This window comes from Mustela lutreola, chromosome 3, assembly GCF_030435805.1.
Source record: "Mustela lutreola isolate mMusLut2 chromosome 3, mMusLut2.pri, whole genome shotgun sequence".
NCBI lineage: Eukaryota > Metazoa > Chordata > Mammalia > Carnivora > Mustelidae > Mustela > Mustela lutreola.
In genome coordinates this window covers 197,099,640-197,112,493 of record NC_081292.1, presented here as the reverse complement: position 1 = coordinate 197,112,493, position 12,854 = coordinate 197,099,640, and the positions used below count along the sequence as shown (strand labels likewise).

Below are 12,854 nucleotides of genomic sequence, written 5' to 3'. Positions count from 1 at the left end.
CTCTTACTTTTTATTTACTTATTTATTTTTAGGGAGAATAGAACTATGAAATTGGCTATTTAACCACTGTTTCACTAGAGACCAAGATTCAGTCTTCCTATCTAATGTTCTTTTGTTTATAGAATATCTTACTACTACTTAACATGAAAGCAATTCATTAGGTTTTTCTATCCCATCATAAATATTACTTTATGAGACATTTCTTTGTTAAATTATGATCTTTCATTCTAAATAAAAGGGCTTTTTAAAAAATTCCTTTAAAAAATTGCAACTTTCAGATAATGGTAACCTATGTTTCTTTCTTGCATGTTTGGGGGAATGTTTTCCCCCAAATTTGTCATTTTATTACATACATGTTAAAATTTTTCAGAAAAGCACCCAGGAAAGAGTTACCAGAGAAAATTGAGATAAAACCATACTTGATTATTGAATTATTTTTTTTGCTATTTTCTATTCTAATTTTTTAGAGCAATTTGTGTTATAAACTATAGACCAAAATTGGGTTTACACTGCTTATGTTTGGACTGAATTAGCTTCAGCAGGTGAACCCTTATCCCTGATATTTCAGCAAGTCAAGGAAGGTAAAGACTAGCAATCCTAAATTCAAATTTTTGTACTTTGTGCCACTTGAGGATAGTCTTCTGCTTCTGTCTCCCCTGATCTCTGTATTTTCTGTGTGCTCTAGCATGTTATTTGTACCTCTCTCAGGCATAAGTTACTTTTAACTCTGAGTACTTTTAAACTTTTTCTAAATGGTAAGAAATCTTTGATGGGACCCTCCCTTGTATTGACCATTTTTCAGCCCCTAAGTCCTTCAGCTCTGTGTTTTTCCATGCTGTTTCTCATGTCCATAGTCATTTCTAAATAGTTTCCCTGAAATCATGCACTATACAACTACTTTTTTTATTCTTCACCCTCCTGTCATTCTCCTTGAGCTGCTGCTTTTCTCCTAATACTTGTATCTAATAATATTCCCATTGTTTAGTTAAAGCTATCCCTGCCTTTATTTTATTTTTTTCCTGCCTTTATTTTAAATGACCTAAATATATTTAGTGTGATGCTTAAGAACCATCCCTCTCAAGGTATGATAAGGACTGTGAAGAACTCTTGATAACTGGAGAGTAGTTCTGAATTGTTCCTTTATCTGAATGTCACACTCTGTCTTATACTCGTAGTCTGTAGAAGTTTCATTGATATGGCTCAATTTGCCCCCAGAAAGGTACATTCCATTGCTAGACTTCCTCTTAATGGAAGCATGGAAGCACTTTGGAAGAGCCTAAAAGCTTATATTCTTTTTACCATTTGGCTGTTGTAACTTAATTGGTAAAGTATTTATTGAGTTGCCACTATGTATCTAGGATTGTAGGAGTATAAAAGAAGCATATAGTGGCTCCTCCTCTCATGAATCTTTATATCTGGTTGTACAAGTATACAGTTCATAAAGATGTATTTGGTAATGTTACAAAGCTATAGGGGAGATTTTTTAAATTAACTCTTATAAACCGAAATAATGAACATCCATAAAAAACATATCTAGATCCACTAGGTTTTCAGTAGTCTTATTTCATATAAAACTAGCATTTAGGGGCACCTGGGTGGCTCATTTGATTAAGTGTCTGCATTTGGCTCAGGGTCCTGGGATTGAGCCCCACTGGGCTCTGTGCTCAGTGGGGAGTCTGCTTCTCTCTCTCCCTCTGCCCCTCTCTTCAACTCTTGCTCTCTCTCTCTTGTGTGCTCTCTCTCCCTCAAATAAATAAATGATATCTTTTAAAAAAAAAAACCAACTAGCATTTAGCAAGTTATTAATTGACACTTAATTGTGTGATCAGAATTTTTACATTATCTCTAGGGCAGTGTGGTTAGGAACAAAATAAAAAGCAGTTCATCCTTTAAAATCAGTGGTTTTAAACTTGGAGGGTCAGTTTGCCATAAGTGTACATTCTCAGTGTGGCACTTTTTTTCTTTCTTTAAGCAACCTGTCACACAATAGGCGTGTGCCAAAGATTGGCCCTTATCCAGATTATTCTTCTTCCTCATACATTGAAGACTCTATCCATCATACTGACAGCATTGTGAAGAATATTTCCTCCGAACATTCGATGTCTAGCACACCTTTGACTATAGGGGAAAAGAACCGAAATTCAATCAACTATGAACGGCAGCAAGCACAAGCTCGAATCCCCAGCCCTGAAACAAGCGTCACCAGCCTGTCCACCAACACAACCACCACAAACACCACTGGCCTCACTCCAAGCACTGGCATGACCACTATATCTGAGATACCATACTCAGATGAAACAAATCTGCATGCCACCAGTGTTTCACAGCCCATTGGGCCAACCCCTGTCTGCTTACAACTTACGGAAGAAGACTTGGAGACCAACAAGCTGGACCCAAAAGAAGTTGATAAGAACCTCAAGGAAAGTTCTGATGAGAATCTCATGGAGCATTCTCTTAAACAGTTCAGTGGGCCAGACCCACTGAGCAGCACCAGTTCTAGCTTGCTTTACCCACTCATAAAACTTGCAGTAGAAGCAACTGGACAGCAGGACTTCACACAAGCTGCAAATGGCCAGGCGTGTTTAATTCCAGATGTTCCACCTGCTCAGATCTATCCTTTGCCCAAGCAACAAAACCTTCCTAAGAGACCTACTAGTTTGCCTTTAAACACCAAAAATTCAACAAAGGAGCCCCGGCTGAAATTTGGCAGCAAGCACAAATCAAACTTGAAACAAGTAGAAACTGGAGTGGCCAAGATGAATACCATCAATGCTGCGGAACCTCATGTGGTGACAGTCACCATGAATGGTGTGGCAGGTAGAAACCACACTGTTAACTCCCATACTGCCACTACCCAGTATGTTAATGGGGCAGTACCGTCTGGCCAGACAGCCAACACAGTGGCACACAGGGGCCAAGAAATGCTGCAGAATCAATTCATTAGTGAGGATACCCGACTGAATATTAATTCCAGTCCTGATGAGCATGAACCTTTACTGAGACGAGAGCAACAGGCTGGCCATGACGAAGGTGTTCTCGATCGTCTTGTGGACAGGAGGGATCGGCCACTGGAAGGTGGCCGAACTAATTCCAATAACAACAACAGTAATCCGTGTTCAGAGCAAGATGTTCCTACACAGGGTGTTCCAAGCACAGTAGCAGATCCTGGACCACCAAAACCCAGAAAAGCACAGAGGCCTAATTCTCTGGATCTTTCAGCCACAAATGTCCTTGATGGCAGTGGTTTGCAGTGTAAGTGAAGGGATCATTTACTCTCTCCTGCTTGTCTTTTGGGACCGTTTAATTACTTAGATAAAATTAAATTGTGTTTTCAACTTGCAGTTACTTATTTTTACCGCTTTTGGAAACATGGTAAGCCACTTGGTTGGACTCAAAAGTAATCAGACTGTTGTAAAGAAAAAAAGTAATTTTTTGTTGTTGGTAGTCAATGTCACAACAGTCAGAACTTAAAAACAACTTTAACACATGCCTTACATAGCTGCTGGTTCATAATGCAATTCATGTACTTACTGTGAATGGTTGAAACTAAGTAAATACGAGTTTGAAAGCTCCAGGTAAAATGATGTCAGTAGAACTTTGAAACACTTGTTGAGTATTTTAATATCTGTTATGTTTTAATATCTGTTTTATCAGACTAACCTTAAATCTTTAAAATCTGGAGAAAATTCAGAAAAAAATCATTTTTTTTTAAACTGAAGTTCTTGGTCTTGGGGGGATTTTTTGTTTTTTTTAGTATCATCTTGTCCAAGAGTTATGTGTTGAGCCTCCTCCTGCCTGCCTATGGCATCTTGCCACAGGTCCCCTAAACAGATAACTTGATACATGGTTTCTAGCACCAAAGGGATTATAACACAAGACAGCACACCAAAATCTTTAATAGTCATCATTATACAAGTGATTTCTCTTTTAGGCTGACAGCACTTTATGGAAAGAAAGGAGTCATGTTTTATGGTTGTTGTCAAGGACTACAAAATGGCCTAAAGGGATTTGGCTCTCAGAAATTAATCAGTAGGGGGCACCTAGCTAGCTCAGTCAGTGGAGCATGCAACTTGATCTTGGCATATGGGTTTGAGCTCCATGTGGGCCTAGAGTTTACTTAAAAAAAAGAAAAAAATCAGTAGAATCTATCCCCTTGTTTGAGTGGCTTGTATTATAGGCCAATTGATACACCCTATAGCAGGGCTCCACAGCAATAAAATGTCTTGTCAGTTGTGGGAAGGGGAAATTACCAGAAAATTAATACTATAGTATCTATATCATTCTTCTGAAAATATTATATGCCATGTACCTTTAATCTGCTTTGAACATTAAGTAGAATGATTAAATGCATTTTGCCAAGTTAGGAACACTACCAACAAGGAGAGAATTTGAGAATACAGCTGAAAACTTCCAATTTTCTCTTCTGTTTTTGCTTGCCCAATAGAATAATCCAACCAGTTATGAAAACGATTCGGCTTAAAGAGTCTCAGAGTAAGTTGGTTAAGGTTTGCCTAGAAAATAATTGCCTGGCATCATGAATTTCAAGTAATGTCTATTAATACCTCCTGCAGATATTAGTTTGATCTGTTCTTGAGTTATAACCCTAATTTCTTACTATTTAATAGTTTCTTTATATATAGTTTATTTTCCTGTCCTTTTATTTTCAGTCGGTGAGTCAACACAAGATGGCAAATCAGGATCTGGTGAAAAGATTAAGAAACGTGTGAAAACTCCCTATTCTCTTAAGCGGTGGCGCCCCTCCACCTGGGTCATCTCCACTGAACCACTGGACTGTGAGGTCAACAACAATGGCAATGACAGGGCAGTTCATTCCAAATCCAGCACCGCAGTTTACCTTGCAGAAGGAGGCACTGCCACAACCATGGTCTCTAAAGATATAGGAATGAACTGTCTGTGAAATATTTTCAAGCCTATGGAGTGAAATTATTTTTTGCATCATTTAAATGTGCAGAAGACCTTTTAAAAAAACTGCTTTATCTTCCTGTCAGTACCCTCTCCCACCCTGCAACAGGACTTGCTTTAAATAGATTTCAGCTATGCAGAAAAATTTAGCTTATGCTTCCATATTTTTTAATTTTGTTTTTTTAAGTTTTGCACTTTTGTTTAGTCTCATTAAAGTTATATTTGTCTGTTATGACCACAGAATTATATGTGTGTGTATCAAAAGTGGTCTCAAAATATTTTTTTAAGAAAAAAAGCAAAAACAATGTATTGCTGATAATCAGTTTGGACCAGTTTCTAAAGGTCATTAAAGCAGAAGCAAATTAAGACAGGTTTGACTGCAGTGGTGTCTGATATCCATGTTTTATTTCTGGGCACAAGCTAGTTTATATGTTGAACTGTTCCTGAACATATTATCTGTTGGACATTCTTTTCTCTTGTGTTTTGTTGAATGTGCAATAGTCTATAGTCCACAAATAAGCTTTCTTGTAAGCTCTCTTCCTAACAGAGCACACATTCTTCCATAGTAAATACATTTTTCTGCCCCAACCCCCATACTTTTGGCAGGTCAGTTCTATGGCAGTGATTTTTGCACAAGAGAGAGCAGCTACCTGATTTCTTGCTTTCTCTCTCCGTATGGAGAATGCAGAAACATTGTCTCAAAGGGCTCTAAAAAAGGAACTACCAAAACCTAATTTGAAATGCCATTTCTTTTAACCTTCCAAGTCCTAAATGTTTCTTTCCAGGCATTTTAATAAACGTATTTGGTTCTGGTTTTGGGAAGTTCATAAGAGAGCATAGAACAAAGTAAACGAAGTCAAATATTAGCCTTTCTTCCTTTTATTTTATTTTTATATGTATGTTCATGATCCATATTCATTTATTTAAGAAGCACATTTTTATTGGAAAACTTACAGAGCTATACTTATAAGGAATTTTTAAGTAGGTAGATGGTTAAGACTATATTGTGTTACAGCCTTCATTCTCTGAATAGGCCATCTTTGACTCAAATAAAATTACATTTCCTATTTAAAATAACTTCAAAAGTAATTCATAGTTTTGAACCAGTAGTAACTTTTTATTCTCTTCCCTGCAATGCCTGGTGGCTTTATGTGAAAATGAGTCCTCTTCCCAAGACCTAAAACACTGTGTGGAAAGATCATTCATCTGGCATGCCAAATCCCTGTGGAAGGAAAGATTGCTGCCCAACCTATCATTTTTGAGCAGACTGAGGCTTACCTCTCTTTTTTCAAAACTGTTTCTTCACTAACCCCATTTTCATAATTTGTCTTTTTGCCAGCTTTTCATATGATCTTTGATAGATGAGCAGCATTTATTATCTACATTATATTAGAATATACCTTTTAGTGATGACACATTAAGTATCCTTCAAGTCATATTGTTTTTTTAAAAGCTTCCTTTGCTTCTTTCCTTACTGATAGTTATCTCTAAACAACAACCTCAGCATGTTTTTTTAAAATAAAGCACTTTATGTCAAATAAGGGACTTTTTTTATAAGCACAGATTATTTTCTATCAATTTGCAAACAGTGATGTTCTCACTTAATTTTTCCAGATTCTCAGAGTACTTAATAGATGTTATTTAACTAAGTTCTAAGATTTCTCTGAAAGATTAAAAGCTAAGAGAAAAACACAAATGCCCATATTCTTGCTTTTAGGTTTTTATCTCCTGAACAATGTTTTCTCACTCGTATTCCTCTATCTTCATCATTTAGCTAAAGATAACATAAGTTTCCCAATTTGCTGTCCAAGATATTTATAATTTATTATATAAGGCTTCTGTTTTTGTCATCTATTATAATCCTATGAGTTAGATGTTATAACACTTCACATTTATGCTGATGGATGGCTGAACACAGTTTTGAATTTTTAGAATAAAGATGATTTTTTTAGTGCCCAGGATATCCACCTTTTGTGTTTTATTGGCCCTTCTCTTGATTCAGATACTTAACATTTTTCAGTCTTCTTGCATAATTATTTTTCTATCTATGTAACAAATTATTTATATCTTTCTCACCAAATTTTCACTTAGTTCTCTTGCCTTTAAATGTCGTTAAGCTGCATTTCATTATTTTCAAACACGTGTAGGATATCTTTGAATCAAAGTAAATCACATTCCTTCTCCAATTGAGGCTAAATGACCATTTGAGATCTAACTGATCGTTTCCTGACGGAAGTTATCCTACCTTACTTTGTGTTGAGGCTACTTGGTTGTAATTTTTCCAGCATCTTTTTTTTTTTTTTTTTGATGTTTAATATTAAAATGCTTTCAAGAATTTATATACCAAAATAAAAGAATCCTTTTAAGTTTCCCATTTCATGCAAGCATGTTTAAAACAAATAATTTTCTTTCCCTGGTTTTTTTAGTAGATCCTTAAAAAATAGGAAGAGTAAAAATTGTACATCAGACCAATTTAGAATCTGTAATATACAAGCAAGCAAAATTACTTAAAATATTTGCTAACTTTATTCATCTAATAATGTTTCTTAAAGCGAATATTTAACTGCTGTCAATATTTTGCATGTAGAAAAGCATTTGGATCCTTTAAATAAAGGCCATTTAGTGAAAAAATATTAAAATTCACTTTGCTAGTGTTACAACCTTAAAAGCATCATAATAGGTAATCAAATCCTAATATTAATTCCCTGAACTATCCTAACTGTATGTCAGAACTAGATAATTTAAAGAACTTGATTTGAATTGGGTTTAGACAAAAATTATTTAATCATAATTCCTAACAGTGTTCCCCCTTTTTAAATTCATAATTTGGGGAAAAAGAAATCAATATCAGTGTAAAATGTTATGAAAGGGCACAGGATTTGAATAACAGTAACTGACGATTTGTTATATACTGACTGCTGGGATATACATTCACAACTCTTCTAATCCTCATAGCAACTATTTAAAGATCATAGTTAATATTTCCACTTTACAGATTGAGGAAATTGAAGCAAAGAAAAGCTAAGTCATTTGCCCAAGTTCCACATCCTAGTAATAGAGAAAGCTAGATTTTAACTTGGGTTTGCCTCTCCACATCTCTCTCATCCACACCACACTGCCTACACACTCTATGACAGGATGTGTGATATACTGACATTTTGTAAGAAATTCAGTCATTACACTCCAGCACAAATGTGGCTTGTATATAGGCCAAACCAGATACCTTAATCACTTTCAAAGTTAGACGAACATAAGACATGTGGACATGTCTATGCTGGCTGTTGCTTGAGAAATAATTACTAATTCAAGATGAAATTCAATCCCACATCTGCCATCATGAATCCTAAAATTATTTCTCTTCTCTTTACTCCTAATATTCTTGCATTGTAGGACTAAAGGTAAAGTAAATTTTAAGGGAAAAGTGAAGGTGGCTTATGAGAACAAAGATTTTTCCCTAAATTGATGCCATACTTGACTTGGAGGAATTAATTTAACGGCTTTTAAGTCTCATCAATCCTTTGACTCCATCTTGAAAATTTCTGCTTGTAATGACTTAGAGAAGATTTTGCTAATCCAAAGAACTAATTAAGGAAGACATAGAAAGGATACAAAGGTATCCTTTTTTACAAAGCAGTTTCGATAGCTTCCTTTCACGTACCCACTTACTGCAGAAAATGTACATTGGTTCTGAATGTGAAAATAATTAAAGGTAGGAGCATTCAAGTAAGTATGTGTTTCAGTGGGAATTGTCACAAAATTTGGCAAGTGTTTTTATTTAAAATATTTTCAAGTTTGGCATCTAAAGCCAAATAGAATACCTGGTAGGCCACAGCTATTTGCTGAACTTTCCATTCTCAAAGTCATTTAAAATGGAAGAATACTTCAATAATTTTTTTTGTTTCTTTTTTCAATATTTATGGAAATTAATATTTCATTGGAGGTAGTTAGCTCCTAGAACTTGAGATTACATTGTATTCCTGAACAGCCTTCTATAAATTTATGTTAAACTTACTACGAGTTATGTGCAGGTCATTATATAACTATTCATAGATTGCTTTATATATTACTTTATCTTCAAGCTAACTTATTAGAAATTGTACACACAGTTGATTATCTAGACCTGTGTAACACTCCCACACACACCCCAGGAGTTTTTTTCAGACTGAGATGTTTCTAAATATACCTTTTGCTGTCAGTTCGCTCTTCAGCAGATAAAATTGCATTTTAATTTGTAGATTCTGAACTATGCAAATGTTAGCCAAAACTACCTTGCATGATCCACTCTTAAATATATTCCTTGACTTAGTAAATCTGGCAAATCACTGTTTGAGCTAGTTACACAAATGTTATTATCAAAAGAAGGCTTTTCTATAGCTTCTCAGATTAAACTAGTATAGAAGAAAAGAAATCTCAGGGTGCTCTGGTGCACCTACCCATTACTTTCCTTCAACTGCCTTTTAGTTTGTGTCTGACTTGCTGTATCCCTTGGTTATCTGAGTTGCAATCTTCTGTGTCAGGAAAGTTTTCTTCATGTCTATTCTGCTTCCCTCCTGTTTTATTTTATGTGCATTTGTCTCCTCCAGCAGTTAAAAAAAAAAAGTTGGCCATCTTCTCCAGTATTGTCATTTTTCATTATGCTTCAAGCTTCTCAATTAACATCTAAGTCTCAGTTCTTCAGACAAAACTGCTTTGGTTCCCTTAGCATTTCCTTCTCAGCCCTATTTTAATAACTATTTATACTTAAGAACACCTAAAATTATATTTTACATTATATTCGAATTCATTACTCCCATTTAAATAATAGTTCAGTAGGATAGAATTGAGAATTTGAGATGTAGTAACATCTGAATTGTTTGACAATGGATCCAACCATCAGATTGTCAGAAAATCAGCTCTTAATTTGAGTTTTGTATTATTAAACATTTCCTACTAAATTGTGGAGCTTTATAATTTTATATTCTCATTAGTTCTAACTAAAAAGCCATGCATACAGAATTGTATATAATTTTGCCATTAAAATTTTTAACCTATATTGCAGCAAGCTTAGCATTATAATTGAGCCACAACATTTTACACTTTCCCTTGTATCAAATATTAAACACAAAATGCAAGATTACCTTTCAAAAACCTTATAATAATCAGGTATTATCTATGGACATTTTTGCAGACCACTTTTGAAATACTTATTATTTTGCAACATAGACTGGACTATAACGACTTTCATTTAACTTTTAAGTGGCTGGTTAAAGTTGAGTGTTTGTGCATATAAAAAAAAAAAAAAATCCAGGATTTTATCTCATGGCTGATACATTTGAAAGTAAGTAATTCAGAAGATTTAATGCTGTATATTAGAATTATGCCCCAAATAAATCTATCATATTTTGAAAATTCCAATTCTGTTATTATGTGATGTTCATAGTTTTACTATTAATTGTAGTGACATTCATTTTTTTGAACTTAATTTGCAACCCAGATTCTAAAGTTTAAGAGAAGAAATCTTAAGAAATAAATCACATCGCTAGGGCAATCCATTTTATGATTGAATTTTTTAAAAAATTACAACTTTCAAAAAATGTTTCAAAAGGCAACATGTAGGTTTTTTCCTTTTTTTTTTTTTGTACTTTTAGATTTCAGAAACATCTTCATGTGTTAGACTCGTTCTATAGACATAATATTACTTAAAAACTCAGGGTCCTTTTCATCCTTTGCACATGAGAAACTAATTGGAAACAAATAAGCAATTAGTCCAGTTGAATATTTAAAGTGTTTGTTGCATATACAGTTCATTTAATGTTTCATCTTATGATTTGACTTAATTTACATAGACATAACATCAGATTTCATTAATTATAAAAACTTGCCCAGTTCTGTAGTTACTGAATAGAGGGAAATGACTCAACCAACTGGCTACATGTTGCAGCCTATTTAGGCCTTAGAGTTGAAGCATCATCTTAAAACCATTTCTCTTCTTTGGGTAAATGGTTATACATGATGGGACAAATCATTTCATTTTGCTTTGTTTTTTAATAGGAGAACTTAGTAAAGTTATTCCTCTGAGATAAAATTTTCTTGAAGTAATTCAACATTATAAAACTCTTCTAAAAGTGAATTAATGAGTTTATAGCCTTAGTAATAGTTTGGATGGTTTTGAGGAGGTAACCTATGGTAAGCTGTTTATCACCTTGTTATATCCAAATAGAATTTTTCCTTCAATCAGACAAATCAAAGCTCCAAATTGATATGCTGTATACTTAAAATCCTAGCAGTGAGGTTATTTGTAACCAGTCTCTTGTCTCAGGCTCTCCACCTTATTACCAATCCTCTTAAGTATGATAGGGAAACATATTTTTAAAGGAGCTTAACAGTAAGAAAACTAAATTACTAAAAGATGCAATTCAAAGATAGGTTCTGGTTAAAACTGAATTACTTGGCTTCTGTGGCTTTTCTTTTTCTCGTCACATTTATTTATTTAAAGTTTTTGTATGCCTCGTCATGTTTCCATGGAAATTATATTGTGTAAGTGTTTGTATAAGCTGGAATCATCCTTAATTTTCTGTTGATAATTTTTCAAATGAAGATAAGTGGATAATTGTAAAGTACACTAACTCTTAGGGTATTGTAGTAGCTGAAACATGGAGATGTGTAGCTGCCGTGCTTTTTCTGAATGGACAGGAGAAACATAAGCTACAGAGTATTCATTTCTGAGGATGCTTTTCTGGAATAAGAAAGGCTGAAAAATATTGGCAATTCCTCAGAACCCTCTTTCTTGTTAACGGGTATCTTTTGTTGGTGTGTTTTGCTCTTACATTACAGATAGAATATCATATGAATTTATGAATAATTACTTTCAGTTATTTTTGCTTTTGTAAAAGCCGTCTGAGACCTTGCTATGCTGTGTAAGTTGTGTTTGATGGATCAGTGTGAGTATGAAATAAAGCAAATCACTTTTCTTTTGTATTATCTATGGATGCCACTATGAAAGCTGACATTAAGCCACTAAAGAGTTTTTTATGAATAATTGTAAGTAAATGCTTTGATATATATAAACCTAAATAAAAAGATTGTATTGCTACAGAGACATTGGAGAAGGAAATTTTAAGACAGTTCTTTAGGTTTAAAAAAGGCTTGCTGTAAAATGGTGCATTATTCCATTTATTAAAGATCTTATTAATGACAACAGTAATTGTATCTTTTGATTTTATTAGGTCCCCAGAAATTATGACTGTTAGTGTGATATTTTAGGTGTTTTGCACCAGAATAGTAAATGTTTTAATATGCTCATTACTCAATATGATACAGTTTTTTTTAAATCAACTAACATTAGAATAATAGTTGCAGGGGCGCCTGGGTGGCTCAGTGGGTTAAAGCCTCTGCCTTCGGCTCAGGTCATGACCCCAGGGTCCTGGGATCGAGCCCCCGTGTCAGGCTCTCTGCTCTGCAGGGAGCCTGCTTCCTCCTCTCTCTCTCTCTCTCTCTCTCTGCCTGCCTCTCTGCCTATTTGTGATCTCTGTCTGTCAAATAAATAAAAAATCTTTAAGAAAAAAAAAAAAGAATAGTTGCACACTTTCTGTATACTAGGCACTGTGGTAGTTAATTCTACATATGTAGAATAAATAAAATACACATTGTCCCCATTTTAAAAATTAGAAAACTGGTTCGGGGAAGTTAAATGTCTTGTCCAAAGCCACAGAACTGGTAAAATGGGATTCAATGTATTTCCCATTTTGCTTTGAACTAATAGTTTTAAATCTCTGGTTATGGCAAGAAAATTCAAAAATAAAAGCAAGAATGGCCCAGCAGTAAAAAGAATAGCCAGGAACATACATGAAGCAATTTGCTGTTACTGAAATGCTAACAGGTACCAAAACAACTGTCTCTACTGGCCTAACATTGATGTGTTTGTACTAAACATCATCAAATAATCTTTTAAG

At 34.4% G+C, this 12,854-nt stretch overlaps 1 protein-coding gene across 2 annotated transcripts in view; it reads left to right on the top strand.

Moving 5' to 3' along the window:
* The window catches only part of BMPR2 (bone morphogenetic protein receptor type 2), a 208,936-nt gene extending 196,834 nt beyond the window's left edge, over positions 1-12,102 (top strand). For both annotated transcript variants that reach the window (XM_059168380.1, XM_059168381.1), the window contains exons 12-13: positions 1,973-3,252; positions 4,668-12,102. In XM_059168380.1, the coding sequence (XP_059024363.1) occupies positions 1,973-3,252; positions 4,668-4,918 (1,531 nt within the window). In that variant the 3' untranslated portion in view covers positions 4,919-12,102. The remainder of the gene's footprint in view (positions 1-1,972; positions 3,253-4,667) is intronic.
* Positions 12,103-12,854: the final 752 nt, after the last annotated feature.